Source organism: Mesocricetus auratus, unplaced genomic scaffold, assembly GCF_017639785.1.
Source record: "Mesocricetus auratus isolate SY011 unplaced genomic scaffold, BCM_Maur_2.0 Super-Scaffold_100007, whole genome shotgun sequence".
NCBI lineage: Eukaryota > Metazoa > Chordata > Mammalia > Rodentia > Cricetidae > Mesocricetus > Mesocricetus auratus.
The window spans coordinates 72,029,990-72,049,354 of record NW_024429191.1 but is presented as its reverse complement, the minus strand read 5'-3'; the positions used below and the strand labels follow the sequence as shown (position 1 = coordinate 72,049,354).

The 19,365-nt window shown below is 39.9% G+C and overlaps 1 protein-coding gene across 9 annotated transcripts in view; it reads right to left on the bottom strand.

The window, feature by feature from the left end:
• The window catches only part of Spag9 (sperm associated antigen 9), a 124,182-nt gene that overhangs the window by 89,455 nt on the left and 15,362 nt on the right, over positions 1 to 19,365 (bottom strand). For all 9 annotated transcript variants that reach the window (XM_040749505.1, XM_040749508.1, XM_040749506.1 and 6 more), the window contains exon 2: positions 16,695 to 16,815. In XM_040749505.1, coding sequence (XP_040605439.1) covers positions 16,695 to 16,815 — 121 coding nt within the window. The remainder of the gene's footprint in view (positions 1 to 16,694; positions 16,816 to 19,365) is intronic.

The following is a 19,365-nucleotide window of genomic DNA, read 5'->3' as shown; positions in this document are numbered from 1 at the left end:
TACCATAAACATATTTCCCAAAAAGATACAGTAATTAAAGGTGTTTCTTAAAAGGAAATATACATAATTGTGCCTACCAGGAAATGGACAGGTGCTGAAAATGTATCATAGAAAATAAAAAATACAAAAGTCGACCAAGCTGAGTAGTAGTGGAGCACGCCTTTGATCCCAGCATTCAGGAGGCAGAGGCAGGCAGATTTTTTCGTTCAAGACCAGCCTGGTCTATGGAGACAGTTCTAGGACAATCAGGGCTACACAGAGAAACCCTGTCTCAAAAAACAAAAAAACAAAATAAGCCGGGCAGTGGTGACACACACCTTTAATTCCAGCACTCAAGAGGCAGAGGCAGGCGGATCTCTGTGAGTTTGAGACCAGCCTGGTCTACAGGGTTCCAGACCAGCCTCCAAAGCCACAGAGAAACCCTATCTTAAAAAAAAAAGAAAGAAAGAAAAGGGGCTGGAGAGATGGTTCAGAGGTTAAGAGCATTGGCTAGTCTTCCAGAGGTCCTGAGTTCATACCACAATTCCAACTATTACATCCAACTGTGATATCTCCTACAAGCTTGTAAGTTGAGCACTTGCTCCCAAGCTGGTGGTTCCATTTTGGGAAATGTGGAAATGGTAAGAGGGGGCCTAGCTGAAGAGGCAGGTTACTGGGTCATGACTTTGAAGGTTGAACCTAGTCTCCACTCCTTCCCTCCATCTCTGCTTCCTGTCATATCCTTCCTGTCCAAAGCACTGAAATCTCTGACACCATGAGCCAAAATGTCTTTCCTTCCTCAGGTTGTTCATGCAAGGTATTTTGTTATAGTGAAAAGACTTAGCACACCATCTATCAGTAAATTCAATGTAGCTCATCTACAAAATAAGTCTAAACCAGGTGTGGTGGTATGGCTTTAATCTCAGCACTTGCGAGGCAGAAGCAGGAGGACCTTTGTGAGTTCAAGGCCAATCTGGTCTATATAGTGAGTCCCAGGGCAGTGAGAATTACATGGTAAGATCCTGTCTCAAAACCAACAAAAACAAAAAATAGTACTAAACAAATCTAGATTCTGACTATTTTTCCATATCTGCCATTATTCTAGCATACCATCTAATGTTTGTACTATTACAATAATCTGACTAATGTCTTCACACTAGTGACTAGTGTCAGTTTTTGTTCTATATTCTCAAAATAGTAGTATGGGTAGAACACCATGCTTAAAATCCTTCAATGAGCGGTGGTGGCACACACCTTTATAATCCCAGCACCCTGTTTGTTCAAGGCCAGGACAGCCAGGGCTATTACACAGAGAAACCCTGTCACAAAAACAAAACAAAACAACAACAACAAAAATCTTCAATGATTCCTGTTTTGTTTAAAATAGGGAAACATTCTTACAACAGTCCACAAAACTTTACAGGATCTAATGTGCCAAGTCATACCATCCTTCATTCCCAAACCCTATGCAGAACATTGATGACTTGTTAAGGACTAAATTGTACCTTCATCTCCAAAACACACAGAGAAGTCCTAACTTCTAATGCATCTGTGTTTGGCAATAATCTTCAGGAACATAATAAGCAGGACTAGTACCTTTCTAAGACAGACACTAGAGCTCTCTCTATATACACTTTAATACACTTTCAACTAGGTTGGGCATGATGGCACTTGGGAGACAAAGGCAGGAGAATCAGGAGTTTAAGGCTATCCTCATTTCCATATCAAGTTCAAGACCTCCCTGGGTTAAGTTTGATTCTGCCTCGAAAAAAATCATCTTCTCTTTACTAAGTAACCCACAGTAGGAAGAATACACAGATAGTTACTATGAAATATATTCATTCCTTAGGCTCAACACTTAACCAAAATCACCACCTAACAAAAGCTGCTAAGCTGAGGCAAAAGCCCCCTTTATAAACCAAGGTAGTTTCCTATTTGCACACCCCTACTCTTAGTTGTGTTCTACCCATTATAAACTGTTCACATCCAATCCTCCATTTCTGCTCTAGTCTTCCAACTTGTAAGATGTTATCAGAAGCATTATACTTTTAAAATTGTATATGAACAAGAAATAACAAGTTATACACCATGTATCTTTACAATAGAGATACACTCTCAGAAATGCCTCACTGTCCAGTTTCATCACTGTGCAAACATACAGTGTACTCACACAAACTCAGCTATGATGTCACAAGGTGATAAAACTTTACAGGACTTCTGTGATAATGCAGTCCATCAGACTGAAACATTATGATACACTATGTAGCTATATAATTTTCGTAACTTGTATGCTACAGTACCAATGTTCAGTTTCAAATGTGCTTTAGCTTTTAAACATAAAGTCCTCATAAAAGGTATTCTAGATCACAGAGCCATGCTTTAAGAGTAGTTATGTCTTTGTTACTGGGATATACCTCTGGTAGATCTTTTCTCCTTCCTAATGCTTACAAAAAAGTATCTAGACAGAAATGGTTGATGATTCTCTGTGTTTTGTGTTTTCTTTACCTATACTATGATCTAAATACCAATATTACCTTTTTAGGCACATATACTACAAATCATATAAATATCATATAAATACATTAATTATATACCATATACATAAGCTCAGATAATACAATGTACCAAGATTAATAATACAACTTCAGAAGCACTCACTCTTTTCTGAAAATACAATAGCTCAATACAACAACATATCCAGTAAACAGATTACTCAAGGCCTGAGTGTATAGCCACTTCTGAAAACACCTTTTAACACAGGGAAAGCCATCTTGAGAGCCCTGAGTGCCACTAAGGAACAAGCAAAGGGGAGGGGGAAGGGGGAAGAAGAAAAAGGAAGGCAGGAAGGAAAACCCCATCTGGGCAAGAGCTGTACACATCCCCCACAGCCTCATGTACCATAAAACTAGCCAGCACCTATGCTGCATTACATCCAAGATATAATAAGAGATCATTTCTTGTTAATGACTGGATCCAAACTTTAAAAAGAGCTCAGGAAAAACCTTAAACTCTTATGATTATTATACTCATCAAGACTAGTTATATACAACCTAGCATTCAATGGGAATAAGCAAGAATCTATTTATGATAAGCAGTCTGCTAGTTTTTAACTGCTAATTTTCTGGGGGGAAAAACAAAAAACAAAATAAAATCACCGGGTCTAAAAGAGAAAGGGGGAAGGAACAAGAAATAGAACATTCAAAAAAATAATCTAAAACTTCCCCTCCAATAAAAGCTGATGGAGATACTTTAGCTCATTTTGAATGCTCTTTCTTTCAGGCTTTCCAAAGAGCATGAGGATGTGATTAAGGCAGGAAGAGCCACCTGCTCTGCCGGCTCAGAATCAGAGCTTACCTCCTCAGACTGGTGGCCTTTGCCAAGTTTGGAACACCTTCCATCTCTGTTGTCTTCTGCCCCATCAGATTGCTGATAGGCCTATGGGGGGAAGAAAGAGAAACAGACCCGCTAGAATGCCACATCCGACTATTATTTGCCTTCTCAATAGGAATCATTAGTTCTTACTGTTCACGAAGGCAGATAATTCAATTGTTACTAGACCTCAAAAGATTAACATTGGCCTTTCAGAAAGTCTCCTTCAACACTTTAGCATCAAAAGCCCAAAAAGTAAACAAGAACCAAGAGCAAACAATCTCAGACAACACATCAAAACAGTGATAGAAATCTGTCCTTGACCAAGGCCTTCACCACATCTGTCAAAAGATTTTCAGAAAGATTTTACATGTCATTAATCAAAAACAAAATGTTCAATGTTTTTTTTTAAATTTTCATGAATCACTGATCCTTAAAACAGAAATGTGATAACTTCAAAAACCTCCAGTGTTAAGGACAGCTAACAATCTATGTCACTGCCTTCAAGATGTCTCCCATTCCACAACAGAAATCCAGCTTCTCTCCAAGCTAGTCTCTAAACAAAGAGGGGCCATGCTTTACTCGGTACATATACCTGTGTTATTGTCCACATGATCACAAAATACTTCCTCATAATGTACCAAACCAACAAAATGACTTCCTTTAGTCTTCTGAAATTATAGAAAGACAGCTTGGTATGTGCCTTAGCCATTCATCCCTTTTTTATTTTTGAGGGGAAGATCAATTACTTCATTTTCCTGTTTTCCAAATTAAATAACCAGAAATTCTTTGATCTTTATTCATAAATAAATTAAATATTTCTAATATCATTAGTCCTATATATTAGTTATAAATCTTTAATGTTCTTTTTTTTTTTTTTTTTTTTTTTTTTTGGTTTTACGAGACAGGGTTTCTCTGTATTGTTTTGGAGGCTGTCGGTCCAGCCCGGCCTCGAACTCACAGAGATCCGCCTGCCTCTGCCTCCCGAGTGCTGGGATTAAAGGTGTGCGCCACCACCACCTGGCAATGTTATTCATAGGAAATTCTTGGCTATCAAAGTGGAAGAGCTCAAATAAAACACGAACCATAGGAGAAGACAGTGTTACCCTGATGCAGAAGTCATGACTACTACCATCTGCATAAATTCTACTGTATTCATTTTCTGCTTTGCCTTTTGTATACAGCCTTTAAAAAAAAGCCCTCAAATATTATTAAATAGATATCCAAATCTAAAAGAACTAGAATCAAATTAAAATAAGTTAAAAATAATCTTCTAATCATCTGCACAATTAATTCCAAATTTTGTTGTTTTTTTCCCCCACTTTGGAAATATAAATCTGAAACTTTTTTTTTGGTTTTACAGAGAACTCGCTCTGTAGACCAGGCTGGCCTCAAACCCACAGAGATCCGCCGTTGCTGGGAAGAGTGCCACCAACACCCGGCAAATCTGAAACTTCTAAAGTTACCCTCTTAAAAAGCACATGCATTCAACAAAATCACAAATCATCAGTTATTTAACTTTTTCCTGCAGTGCTGAAGATTGAAGTTAGCTAGGGTCTTACACTAGGCAGGCATTCTATCACCCAGCAGTGTCCCTGCCCTCTATTTAGAATGTTAATATTTACTGCAAAGCACAGAAAGGATTTCACCAGCCTGAAGGTTTAGCTCCCTCCAACATTAACACATGCATGAAAACAGATCTAGTAAACTTAAAACTATATCTCTTTCTTCTGAAGTGTGAAAATTCTCCCTATCAATCACCTCATTAAGAGATCTTGCTTGGAAGGTCTGCTTGGAGCCGTGTTTCTTTTAAAACACATGTGTTAACGACCATAGTACTTTTAAAGAGTCTCTAACTAATAGAATGGCTATTGTTATAACAAAGAAATAAATATTTTCATTCCAATAAAAAAGTTGAAGGTTTACAGCATTTTACTAGACTAGGATCTTCATCAAATTGAAAAGGCAAATGAATATTGTGATGATACATTATTCATAATTTATTAAAGCTTGCCTGAAAATTCAGAAAACAAAGTCAGCCACAAGCTATAGAGGTCAGGAGGTAGTGGCACACACCTTTAATCTCAGGATTCAGGAGATAAAGGCAGACAGATCTTGTTAGTTCAAGGCCACCCAGGGATATATTAGAGTGAATCAGTCTAAAAGAGAATTAGAGCTCACATCTTTAATTCCAAGACTCATGAGAGGTATTTAAGATAGGAACAGAGTCTCAGAGCTGGCATTCATTCTCCAGCCACATTGAGGAGAGCATAACAGTCTGGAATTACAGTCTGAGGTGTGGTGGAGCCAGGACTGTCTTTCAGTCTAAGGCACAGTTAAAAGCTAGTGGTCAGTTGCTTTGCTTTTCTGATCTTCAGCTTGAAGCTTGAACCCCAGTATCTGTGTCTGGGTCTTTTATTTATCCAGCTACAGAATATCTCAGTGAGGTACAGAAAGGGTAGAAAGATAAAAACAGGTTCTAATACATGTTTTCAGTCTTCAATGTTCTCCATTAATTTTCAAAACTGGATTTTCAAGCCAAACATGATGGCACAAGCCTTTAATCCCAGCACTGGGGAAGCAGAATTAGGCAGATCTCTGTGAGTTCAAGACTAGCCTGGTTCATATAGTGAGATCCTGTCTCAAAATAAAGCTAGAGAGATGATTTGCCAATTAAGAACACTGGCTGCTCTTGCAAATGATACATGGTAGCTTAGAACCAACCATCTATAACAACTCCAGTTCCAAGAGATCTGATACTCTCTTCTCTGGCACTAGGCACACAAGTGATCAGTCATACATGCAGGCAAAACCCCACCAACTCAGAATTAAAATTTTAAAAACAAAACAAAAACAAAGGATTTTCACTCAAAAGAAGCAAGGCAGAGTTAGAGAAGAGTTTTCAAATGGCTTAAAAATCATTATCATCTACATCTTTATCATCACAAAAGGCAATTAACACTACCTAGGGAAAGAGATCTACTAAACTCAGGCAGGAGCTGAGGAGGGCAATCAGTCCCAGAGCAAGCAGCCTGAGTGCTAATATGTTGTTAACAAAGATCCCAAATCAGAATCGATGACAGCACACCACTACTAGGAAGTACTAAGTTCATATTCCTGGACCAGCTTCATTTAATATATTCTAAGAAAAATATGACAAGAGGGGAAACCTATAGAGTGAGACAGTATTTACTACAATATGCTTCATTTTATTAAAGGGGGGGGGAAAAGATCTGTCCAACCAATCAAGCAGTTAGCAGGGGCTTTGGGTTTGTTTGTTTGTTTTGATCTCCTTGTAAAGCTCCCCAATCAGTGAATTTACTTTTACCTTGATTGTATATTTCCTTTCTTCTTTCCTTTCTTCTTCTCTTCCTTCCTTCCTTTTTTCTTCCCTTCCTTCCTTTCCTCCTTCCTTTTCTTATTTAAAACAGGGTTTCATAGACCCCAGGATGGCTTATCTTCTAGATATTCAAAGTATTCAGACATTTAAAATGACTAGGGGGCCAAGTGAGTAAAGGCACTGGCTTCAACAGCCTGATAACTTGAGTTCAATCTCTGGGGCCCACAAGGTGGAAGGAAGTTAACAAGTAACTCTTCAAGTTTTCTGTGACCTCCACATGCATGATGTGGCACATATGCATACACACACGAACACACGAACACACGAACACACACACACACACACACACACACACACACACACACACACACGCTAACTAAATGTTATTAAAAATTTTTTAAACTGGCTGGTAGTGGCAGAGCTCACCTTTGATCCTAGCTTAGCCTTGTCTACAAAGCAGTTCCAGGACAGCCAGAGCTGTTCACTGAGAAATCCTGCTTCACTCCCCCTCAAAAAAAAAAAAAAAAAAAAAAAAAAAACTTTAAAAATTGATTAGGGTTGCCATAATATCTCAGGGGTAAAGACATTTGCTTTGTTAACCTAGCAACCTAAGTTAAGATCCTCAGAACCCATGTAAAGGCATAAGGAGAAAGAACCCATTTAACAAAGTTGTCCTCTAACTGCCACGTGTGCTGTTTGTTCAAAAACAAATAAAATTTAAGTTAAATATATGCATATATAATATACATGTATATATTATATATTGCATAGATACATAATAAAAACCATGCAATGAAAAACACTTCAGGTACAAAGCTGAGTGTTGTAAAAACAAATAGAGTAACTAGAAGGCCATAACCTAAACTTATTTCCCCACCTCCTCAATAGCATGACTTCTTTGACACAAGGGCCTCATTCTTCTGTGCCACAACCAGACCATAACCATGGTAGAATGCCAGACATACTGCAGTTTGTAGTTCACACTTAACTGTGCATAAATGTCTGCATTTACTTGACTCATTCAATATGTGGCTTATAAGGTTAGAATAGTCAAGACAGAAACAATGAGTATAGAAGGTATCTCCTGATTATAAAAAAAAAATTACTACCACACTATGAATGGCAAAGTTGATTAGTTGTAAAATTCCAAATTGGACTTCAATTTACATTATCTCTTACACACCATATATATTTTCAGATTCCTTTTGAGGAATCATGAGATGTTAATTAGAGGAGTATCACTGTTACTCTTGGAAAGAACATAAAGTATTTTTCAAAATGCTTTGCTTATGTTGGATAAATCAAAGCTATTTCAAGTTAGTTCGAAGTTTGGGAGAAGAACAACCAGAAATCTCCAAACTCAAATGTTATCACAAAACTGTGACAAAAAATTTAATAAACTTAGCTTCTCAGCATAGTTCAGTCATATCACTATCTGATAAAATCCACACTATCAAAAGATGGAGAGAGGGACTGCTGAGATGGATCAGCTGCTGCTAAGCTGATGGTCCCCATTTTAATTCCTAGGACCCACAAGGTAGATGGAGAGCCAGTTCCACAAGTTTTCTCTGATCACCACCACATATGCAGTGTGGCATGCATACACACCCCCTTTAGCCAAATAACTGCAATAAAAAAAAAATTAAGCTGTGAATACCGTTTAATTCAGTTCCTGTTTCTTTACTTATTTCTTGTTTTCATGTACAAAAAAAAAGAACTGCAACCAAAATTTCCCCCTCTAAAATAGGAAATGGCCTTCAGAGCATAACCTGAACTTCTAATGACTACTTTAAAAGAATACCCTTGAAACACACCAAGCAGAACAGACACACTCAGAAATTTGCAATTAGAGACTTCACTGTACAATCGAAAACTTAGAAATTGAAGCCAATGTGGTACTGCACACCTCTAATCTCAGCATCAGGAGACTGAGGCTGGAGGGATGGAGAGTCTGAGGTCAGCACTGACTATATCTCAAGATCTGTGTAAATAAATAAAACATTGTATGACAGTCTACAGCAATCTATTTTCATCTTTTAAAAAGCTCTTACACCCAGGCCTGAATTCCCAAGAATATAAGGCAATGACACTAATAATTACTTCTTGCCACCCCATCTTTTTAAAAAGCAAGGGGCTTGGAACTAGAGAGATGGCTCAGCAGATAAAGATATGCACTGCCAAGACTGACGACTTGAGTTCGGTTCCTGGGCCCACATGGTAGAAGGAGAGCACCAAATCCCGAAAGTTATCTCATGCATGTCATGGCACATGGGCATAGACACACGCACACTTACACACATGCTTTAAGTAAAATAATGGTTTTCAATTAAGACGCCGAGCCAGTGAAACGGCTCAGCTGATACTGTACTTGTCTCACACACACCTGACAACCTGATATCCAGCACCCATAGTGGAAAGGGAACTGACTCCACAAAATTGTCCTCCACACGTCACCAACACACACAAATATCCTTTTTTTAATTAAGGAGCTAAGTAAGAGCTGGGGAAACAGCTCAGTTAGTAAAGTGTTTGTCGTGCAAACTTGAATACCTGAGTTCAATTCCCAGAACTCAGGTGAAAATAGTGGGCATGAAGATACGTCTATAATTCCAGCACTGGGGACTCAAAGACAGAGAGCCTTGGGGCTCTCTGGCCAGTCAGTTTAGTCTAATTGGTGAGCTCCAAGCCAATAACCCTGTCTCAAAGGAAAAGGATAGAATTTCTGAGGATGACACACAAGGCAGTCCTCCAGCCTCCAGAGGCATGTGTAAGCATTAAAAACAAAACAAACAAACAAAAAAAAAAACAAACAGGTGGTGATGCACGCCTTTAATCCCAGCACTTGTGAGGTAGGCAGATCTGAGTTCAAGGCCAACCTGGAGTCCTAGGACAGCCTCCAAAAGCTACAGAGAAACACAGTCTAGGAAAAAAAAATGAGGTGCTTTGAAAAGTAGTATAAGGAATTTGGGAGAGATAAAGTTAATAAAGCCCCCCCCCAAAAAAAGTCAAAATGTTTTTGAAAAGGAAAAATTGGCCAGGCATGGTGGTGCACACCTACCAGCACTCAAGAAGCAGAGGCAGGAAGATCTTTGAGTTTGAGGCCAGCCTGGCATCAAAGCAAGTACCAGGTCTGCCAGGGCAGACCTCTGTTACAGAGAGAAACTGGGGGGAGCGGGGGCAACAACTGGGAGCTGGGAATAGCTTAGTTGGTAGAACACTGGTCTGTCATGGATCAGGCCCCAGAATCATATAAACTGGGGTGGTGGCAAACAGGCCTGTGACTCCGCCCTCCAGAGGGAGAAGCTGGAGCATGAAGAGTTCAGTGCCCTCCTTGGTTTCAACCTACTCCTAGTCAGTCAACCTGGATTATACATAAGACCCTGTACCAAAAGAACAAAAAGATCAAAGGGGACGGGGACAGGTCGATTGCTTTTTATTGCTGTGATAACACCATGACCAAAAGCAAGTTGGAAAGGGTTTATTTGGTCTAATCATCTCAATCACAGTCTATCACAAAGGGAAGTCAGGATAGGACCATGAATCAGGAACTAAAGCAGAGACCATGTAGGAACGCTGATTACTGACTTGCTCTCCAGGTTCACTCAGCCTGCTTTCTTATACAACCCAGAACAACCTGCACAGGGGTGGCACTGCCCATACAATCATTATTCAAGAAAACGCCCCCTAGACTTGCCTACCGGTGGTGTTTTTCTCACTTGAGCTTTCCTCTCCCCACATAACTTTGGCTTGCATCAAGCTGACAAAAAGTTGGCCAGCATATTCGACCCACAGTCAACTTGCCATATATCACTATTAAATCATAACTTTCCTTTCTTGTTTATCACTAAGATCTCATACTAATATCACAAATATAAAACATAGATAGTATAACTCTCAAAGTCCCAGTCTTTAAAAGTTCACACTAAAATATACAGTGTCTCTTAAGTTCAAAGTCTCTCAACTGTGGACCACTGTAAAATAAAAATAAGTTGTATGCTTCCTATTCCAAGAGGGAAGAACCAGGCAATAATCACAATCAAATAAAAGCAAAATCAAAATTCAGCAGTATAAAAAAAAAGATTCAGCAGTATAAATTAAATTCTGTAATTCAATGACTGGCTTCTAGGATTCACTCACAATCTCCCGGGCTCCAAAGGTTTGGGAAGATCCACTACTCTGGCTTTGCTACCCTCAACACACAGTTAGTCTGGAAGACTCGAGTTGGCTGCATCCTACACTGCCACTGCCCTTTAGTGGCAGTCCATTGTCCTGGCGTCTACAATACGCTGGTGTCTCACTACAGCTGCACACCTTCACCAATGACCTCGCCTGGACTCCTTTCAGGGACTCCAACCCTGCCACATAGTGCCAAGCCTCAGCCTCTCTCTATGATCCCTTCAATCCTGAGGTTTTTACTGCAACTGAGGCTTCCTGGGCCTCTCTTCAGGGACTCCAACAATACCACACGGGGTCAAGCCTCAGCTTCTCCCCATGATCCCTCACTTCATGCCTTCAAAATCAGTAGTGTGTGAGACTCTCACACACTAACTAGTTCAGCTGCCACCTTGACATGAAGCCTTGCCCCTTGGGTCCCAGCTTCTGTGTGCTCATCATGAGGAAATGCTTCCCAAATTCTCCTCAGTAATGCTGAGCTCTCATTAGTCACAGCAGTTTTCTATTGCTGCAGACAATTTCAATTGTGCCTGTGAAGCTAAGGTGTCATTCAATGGTGCTAGTGTCTTGTTAGTCACTGCTGACTCTTCAGCCCCAGCTCATCAGAAACCACAGACTCTTTGTTTGTTTTTCAAGACAGGGTTTCTCTGTGTAACCCTGGTTGTAGACCAGGTTGGCCTCCAACTCACAGAGATCCACCTGCCTCTGCCTCCCAAGTGCTGGGATTAAACACTTTTGCCACCACCACCCAGGGAAACCACAAATTCTCAATTCAAATATATCACACAAGAAGCTCTTGAGAGAAAATTTGTGGTACTCTCAAACTTTGCTTGAAATATCACAAATCAAGTCTCTAGTGTTTGCATTGCCCTAAGCATTCATATCTTCCAAATTCCCATAACAGCTCATTAAGCTCTGAGCACTCAATGGTTTTTCTAGTCCAATGTTCCAAACTTCTTCACGATCCTCCCCAAAACAACTGCCAAGCCTGTTACAGCACTACCTCATAATTCTGCTACGAGTTTGCTTTTTATTGCTATGACAAAACACTACGACAAAAGCAACTTGTGAAGGAAAGGGTTTATTTGAATTACTCAGTTCAATTACAAGTCATCATGAAGGGAAGTTTGGGGGTAGAACCTCCAAGCAGAAGTCATGGAAAATGCTGCTTACTAACTTGCTCTCCGTGGCTTCATCGGCTCATTTTGTTATATAACCCAGAGGATGGCACCAATAGACATAGATTACAAAAAAAAAAAAAAAAAAGGTCAGGTCAGCAGAAGTGAAGCTAATGTTCAAATTGTTGAGTATGGTGGCAATGGCATATACATGTAGTCACAGCACTTGAGAGGGGATGGAAGGAGGGGGGGGATGGAAGGAGGGAACAGACCCCAAGTTCAAGACCAGCCAAGGCTACAATAGTGAGACCATGTCTCAAAGCAGGAAAAAACCAAGTTTTCCATCCAGATTAAGCTCAAACCTATTTTTAACATTTGTAAAGAAATTCTCCCCTTCCTTCTATAAAGTATAATTTTATTAAACACTTAATTTTAAAAAATCTTGGAATTAAAATGCAAACATGCTAATGAGTGCTTCTGAAGAAAGAAATGAGACTGGACTCCATAGGACATGATAATTCCAAATTGCCGAGTGTGATTCACCAAGCTAGAAAACAAACCTAGGACAAAGATAAGGTCAAAATCTCAGATACTCAAAACATTCTCCTATATTGAACACTTAAGAGATATGCTTTAAGGTAGAGGCAGACAGATGGATCTCGAGGCTAACCTGGTCTACAAAGCAAGTTCCAGGACAGCCAAGACCATTACACAGAGAAACCCTGCCTCAAAAAAACCAAAAGACAAAGTATGTTTTGTTCACCTTCATTAGAGAGGAGAAAAGGTTTTGGTTTGTTTTTTGGTTTTAGTGACAAAAAAGCCTAATGTACCTAAAAGTGGGGAAGAGGAAACACACCACATCTACCTTTTTGTGAAAAAGCCACAGTATCACCTCTCAATGTGAGACAAATCATCAAATAAAAATTTTGATTTCAGAGGCTGGAAAAGACAATTCAGGGGTTAAGAACATTTGCTGCTCTTGCAGAGCACCCAAATTGGCAGTTAATCTGACACCATCCCTCAGGTACCAGCAGGCATGAAGGTGGTGCATATACATATATCAAGGAACTCACAAACACACATAAAAATAAAATTTTTAATTTAGAGCAACTTTAAATATAAAACAACTTTTGCTCTAATTTCTTACAACAGAGACAGATCATTTGATGTTTAAAAGGATTTTAGACAAGCAATTATTTTTTAGTTTTTGGTTTTTTGGTTTTTCAAGACAGGGTTTGTCTGTGTAGTTCCTGGCTGCCTTGGAACACTCTGTAGACCAGGCGGCCTTGAACTCACAAAGATCCTCCCGACTGTGTCTCCCCAGTACTGGGATTAAAGGCATGTACCACCACCACTCATCAACTAGCAATTCTTTTTCAATTAAAAAAAAATTCTACTGAAAACTTGGTTCTTTGTATAAATAAAAAAAATCATCAAGATAATGAAATTTTGCTTAGTTCTGCTATGTCTTTATTGTGTAGTTCTAGAATACTATATAATTCCTGATATAAAGGTATGATCAATTTAGGATTAAAATACTCTTCTATAATCAAATGTCTTGAGCATAGTTCAAACCTGTATTCCCAGCACTTGGGAGACTGAAAAGACTGCTTTAAACTCAAGAGCAGCACAGATTGATTACATGGGTTCTAACAACCTGGACTACAAAGTAAGACCGTCTCAAAAACAAAACAAAACAAAACAAAACAAACAGCCACATTTTCTTCTTTCAGTATAAAATGTTCAAGCCTTAAAGTGTACCAAATGCTACAACCACAAACTGTTCCTCCAGATGTGTGGTTCACAGTAAGATTCCAGTGTGTACTAGAGCCCACCACAAGTTCTCTAAGCACTCAGCCATCTACAGGAGTCTACAGTAGAACCAGAAACCACTGACTTCTTAAAATTAACCAAGGGAAGCTGCACAACTCTTGTGTATCTTCATGGGATAGAGCTGATTATTCACTCAAGTTAGCTTCTGTAACCAAATCTCTATTGGAAGTCCACAGTATCTGCTACACAGCCCAGTAAATTTTTGGATTCTAGTGTTTGAGCTCCAAATTCCTACTGTTTTGCATTTAGCTCAATTAAGCCCTTCTCTTCTAGAATTCTAGAGGGTGTACTTAGTTCCATTCTCAGATACACTTCACTTTAAGGTGTTGAAAGTTATCCATAACTACTGGCAGTTCCTTAATGGCAGATATCAGAGCTGGGTATGAAGGCATACACCTATAACCTAGCACTATGAAGGAGGATGTTTGCAAGCAGACTGGCTATATAAATAATGAGACCCCTATCTCAGAAAAACAAAACACAACAGCAAGTGTTAGTATAAAGCCTAAATGAGTAATGTGTGAAACACATGAAATGAGACATGGGTTTTGGCAATATGGCTCATTGGTGCTTGCCACCAAGCCTGATAATCCAAGTTTGATCCCCAGGACCCACATGGTAGAAAAAGATAATTTCTCCAGGTTGTCCTCTGACATCCACATGGACACCACACCGTGTTTGCCCTGCTCCCAAATAAATTAATTTAATTTAAATTTAAAGAGAAAATGTATCATGAAGTTTCTTGCCACTTCTTTTTGTAATTTCTACCTCTCCTTTTTATATAGTTCATTTTTTTCAATAGGAAAAGGCAAAATTATCCATGAAAACTGAATGATTGGAGCTGGGAGAAAAAAAGGGGGAGAAAAGGAGGGGAGAGGAGGACATGGGGAGCAGGAAGGTCGAGTCAATGGAAGAATAGATGAGGGCAGGATGAGAGATACCATAATAGAGGGAGCTATTATAAGTTTGAGAAGAGATCTGGCACTAGTGAGATTTCCAGAGATCTACAAGGATGACACTAACTGGCAATCTAAGCAATAGAGGAGAGGCTACCTTAAATGCCCTTCCCCGATAATGAGATTGACGACTACCTTCTATGCCATCCTAGAGCCTTCACCCAGTAGCTGATGGAAGCAGAGGCAGACACCCACAGCTAAACACTGAACTGAACTCCTGGAACCCAGTTGCAAACAGGGAGGAGTGAAGAGCAAAGGGATAAAGACCAGGCTGGTGAAACCCAGAAAGGCAGCAGAACTGAACAAGGGGGGAGGGCCCAGGATGATATGACAGACTTTGAAGATCCCCCATGGAAGGCCTCACCCTCCCTGGGGAGGGGAGGGGAGGGGGTGTGGGGTAAGGGGTTCCGGTGGTTGATGGGGGAGGAAATGAGGGAGAGGGAGCTAAGATTGACATGTGAAGCGAGTTTGTTTCTAATTCAAATTAAATAAATAAATAAGAAAATTGAAATAATTTTGAAAAGTCACAATTAGCATAAAATTGCATTAGAAATTAATCTAAGGGATTGGTTTTTTTTTTTTTTTTTTTGGTTTTTCGAGACAGGGTTTCTCTATGGCTTTGGAGGCTGTCCTGGAACTAGCTCTTGTAGACCAGGCTGGCCTCGAACTCACAGAGATCCGCCTGCCTCTGCCTCCCGAGTGCTGGGATTAAAGGCGTGAGCCACCAACGCCCGGCTTAATCTAAGGGATTGAAGAGATGCTCAGCAATTAAGAGCACTTGCTGCTCTTGCCAGAGTTGGGATCCCAGCATGCACATGATAGTTTACAACCATCTCTAATTCCAATTCCAAGGAATCTGATGCACTCTTCTGACCTGCATGGATACCAGGCATGCACTCAAATAGGCAAACACTCATACACAAAAAAATAAATCTACAAAAATTTTAAATATTAAATATTTTTAAAAAATAAGACAGTGGCGGTGGCGCATGCCTTTAGTCTCAGAGCTTGGGAGCAAGAAACAGGTGGATCTCTGTGAGTTTGAAGTCAGCCTGGTCTACAGAGCAACCCTGTCTCAAAAAACCAAACAAAAAAAATATAAATAGGGGGCTGGAGAGATTGCTCAGAGGTTAAGAGCATTGGCTGCTCTTCCAGAGGTCCTGAGTTCAATTCCCAGCAACCACATAGTGGCTCACAACCATCTGTAATGAGATCTGGTGCCCTCTTCTGTTGTGCAGGGATACATGCGGGCAGAACAGTGTATATATAATAAAAAAGTAAATCTTTAAAAAAAATCTGAGCCAGGCGGTGGTGACGCACGCCTTTAATCCCAGTACTCGGGAGGCAGAGGCAGGCGGATCTCTGTGAGTTCGAGGCCAGGCTGGACCGACAGCCTCCAAAAAACAATACAGAGAAACCCTGTCTCGTAAAACCAAAAAAAAAAAAAAAATCTGAAAAATAAATGTCTGTTCCCCTAAATTACTTTTACTTATTCAACAAAAAGGAATAAAAGAAATTTCAGGCACTTTTAATACATCCTTTAAGGTTAGTTTCTCTTATATCGGTAAACTTCAAAGCAATACAGAAACAATGGAACTGTGTGTACTTCATCAACATCAGCAGAGCTGCTCCACACATGATATGTGCACAACAGACAGCAGAATGCTAACTACAAACAGGCAGACAGCACAACTGAGGAAGTTAAGTCTAGCAGGAATCTCTGACTCAGCCTTTTCAACATATATTGGTGAATGTGAAATGGAAACAAAAATGAATTAATACCAGCACCCAGATCTCACACTTGATTCTGTAATAACAAGTTCAAGCACATATTTGGAGCCCTTGTCAAATGTCAGAGTGAGTCACTCACAATATGGGAGCCCACTCTTTAATGAGTACTTAGGAGGAGAAAAGCATTTTACTTACTCTGGTCAGCATAGTTTTTTGCTTTAAGTTCAAGTTGTCTTGTTTGAGATTCTAGAGATTCCACTCGGGTCTGTAAATCCTTTTTTTCCTGTTCTTGAGAGTCTTCAAATTCAATAAATTTCTAATAAAGAAGAACAATATACATTTTCAGTATTGAACTGAAGTTTATTTTATATTTTTCAAGACCTAGAGAGATGGTTCAAGGTTAAGAACACGGGCTGTTCTTCAGAGAACCACAGTTCTAGTTCTACTACCCACATGACAGCTCACATCCTTTGGTAACTTCAGTGGCAGGGGATCTACTCAATTCTGTCCTCCAAAGGTACCAGGTGCACTCGTGGTACACAGACATACACACATGCAAAAATCCCAACACAAAAACAACAAACAAGAGCTGGCAATATGGCTCATGAGTGCTGGGATTAAAGGCATGTGCCACCACCACACAGTTTAAAGTGCCATTTTTTAAATTCTTTACTGACTTGATTTACCCTTAAACTTTCTCTTTTCTTATTGTCTATTTTGTTTGTTTGAGGCAAGACCTTACTATGTAGCCTTTGATGATATAGAACTACTGGCCTCAAACTTGAGGCCATTTTATTGCTTTAGCCTTGCAAGTGCCAGGACTTTAAACACAAGCTACCACACTCAACCCAAGCCTTTCCTTTTCTTCTCTCTCTCTCTCTCTCTCTCTCTCTCCTCTCCTCTCCTCTCTCTCTCTCTCTCTCTCTCTCTCTCTCTCTCTCTCTCTCTCTCTCTCTCTCTCTCTCTCTCTCTCTCTCTCTCTCTCTCTCTCTCTCTCTCTCTCTCTCTCTCTCTCTCTCTCTCTCTCTCTCTCTCTCTCTCTCTCTCTCTCTCTCTCTCTCTCTCTCTCTCTCTCTCTCTCTCTCTCTCTCTCTCTCTCTCTCTCTCTCTCTCTCTCTCTCTCTCTCTCTCTCTCTCTCTCTCTCTCTCTCTCTCTCTCTCTCTCTCTCTCTCTCTCTCTCTCTCTCTCTCTCTCTCTCTCTCTCTCTCTCTCTTTTTCTGAGACAGGGTTTCTCTCTGCAGTTTTGGAGCCTATCCTGGCACTCAGTCTGTAAACCAGGCTGGCCTCAAACTCAGAGATTCTCCTGCCTCTGCCTGGAGAGCGCTGGGATTAAAGGCATGCACCACCAATGCCCGGCCTCAAGCCAAGCTTTTCAATGTCTTCCTGTGAGAAAATTTCTCTCCCTGTTTAATTCTAATTCTATTCAGTCTATGTAATGTGACTGGTAATGACTCCATCTCCCTAGGGAGTGATGACCCAGACTGCTCAAAGTCCTTTTGTGACATTTACCAGTCATTAGGGGACATACTACCCACTTTAAAAAAATACTATTAGCCAGGCAATGGTGGCGCACGAGAGAGTTCCAGCACAGACTCCAAAACAATACAGAGAAACCCTGTCTCGAAAAAACAAAAAACAAAAAAAAACAAAAAAAAAACTATTGCTGTTGCCGTTGTCATTATTATAGTTATTGGTGTGTGCACATGTGCATGTGTGCCTGTGGTGCTATAGCTATTGGTGTGTACATATGTGTGCGCCTGTGTATATGTGATATATTGAAGAGCAAGCCCACGTGTTACAAAACTCAGAGGCCAGAGAACTTGGTGGAATCAATCCTTTCCTTCTACCTTTTCCTAGATTAGAGATCACACTCAAGTTGCAGGCTTACTGTAGCAAGTTAGAAGTCATCTCACTAGCCCTGTGGTTCTTAAAATTTGTATATAAAAGCATTTTGTGCAAAATAGACAGGATTTTAGAAGCTTCACCCTAATTCAGGTTTTTGTTGTTGTTGCTGTTGCTATATGGCACTAGACCTGGCAGCAAGAGACATTTTAAAGAAGAAACAACTCTAAATAGATACTTATGTTTAAAGACCTTCATAACTAATTTAATATGACTTATCATCTTTCTTTTTTTTTTTTTTTTTTTTTTTAAGACAGGGTTTCTCTGTATTGTTTTGGAGCCTGTCCTGGAGCCTGTCCTGGAACTTGCTTGGTAGATAAGGCTTAGTCTCGAACTCACAGAGATCCCCTGCCTCTGCCTCCCGAGTGCTGGGATTAAAGACGTGGGCCACCACCGCCCATTGACTTATCATCTTTCAAATGGCATGATTTTATAAAGTTGGTCACCTTGGAATACACTTGGCTACTAGCATCAGAACAATCATGGTGAAGTTAGAGAATTGACAAAATCACGGGAAGAGGGAAGCAGTTTTTCTAGCTATTAAATGACTTTACCTCTGGAAATTCTGGCTATCAATGCCCAAGATAACATAGTTTGTTGAACACCACCAATAAGTATAGCATAAATCCTCTCCCTATCCCTCTTCTCCTCTGTCTCTCTTATACACTCTTTTAAGCAAGGCAGGAAGACAATTAGACCCTGTGGATGGGAATTTTCAATACGTAAAATAAATAAATCTTTTCTAGACAACCTTTTCCATCTTGACAGCTACCAGGCCAGAAACAATATTGATGTAACTTCAGACAGAAGTCTCCTGGGAGCAACTAGACACTGCTTAAAAAAAAAAAGTAGTGGACAATACCAACTTATGTTAGGACCTAAAAAAGAATCAGCTTTGTGATGAAACAAAATGCCTCCATGTCCAGATGGCTTATAGAGACTGTTTTCTATAGAAAAACAAAT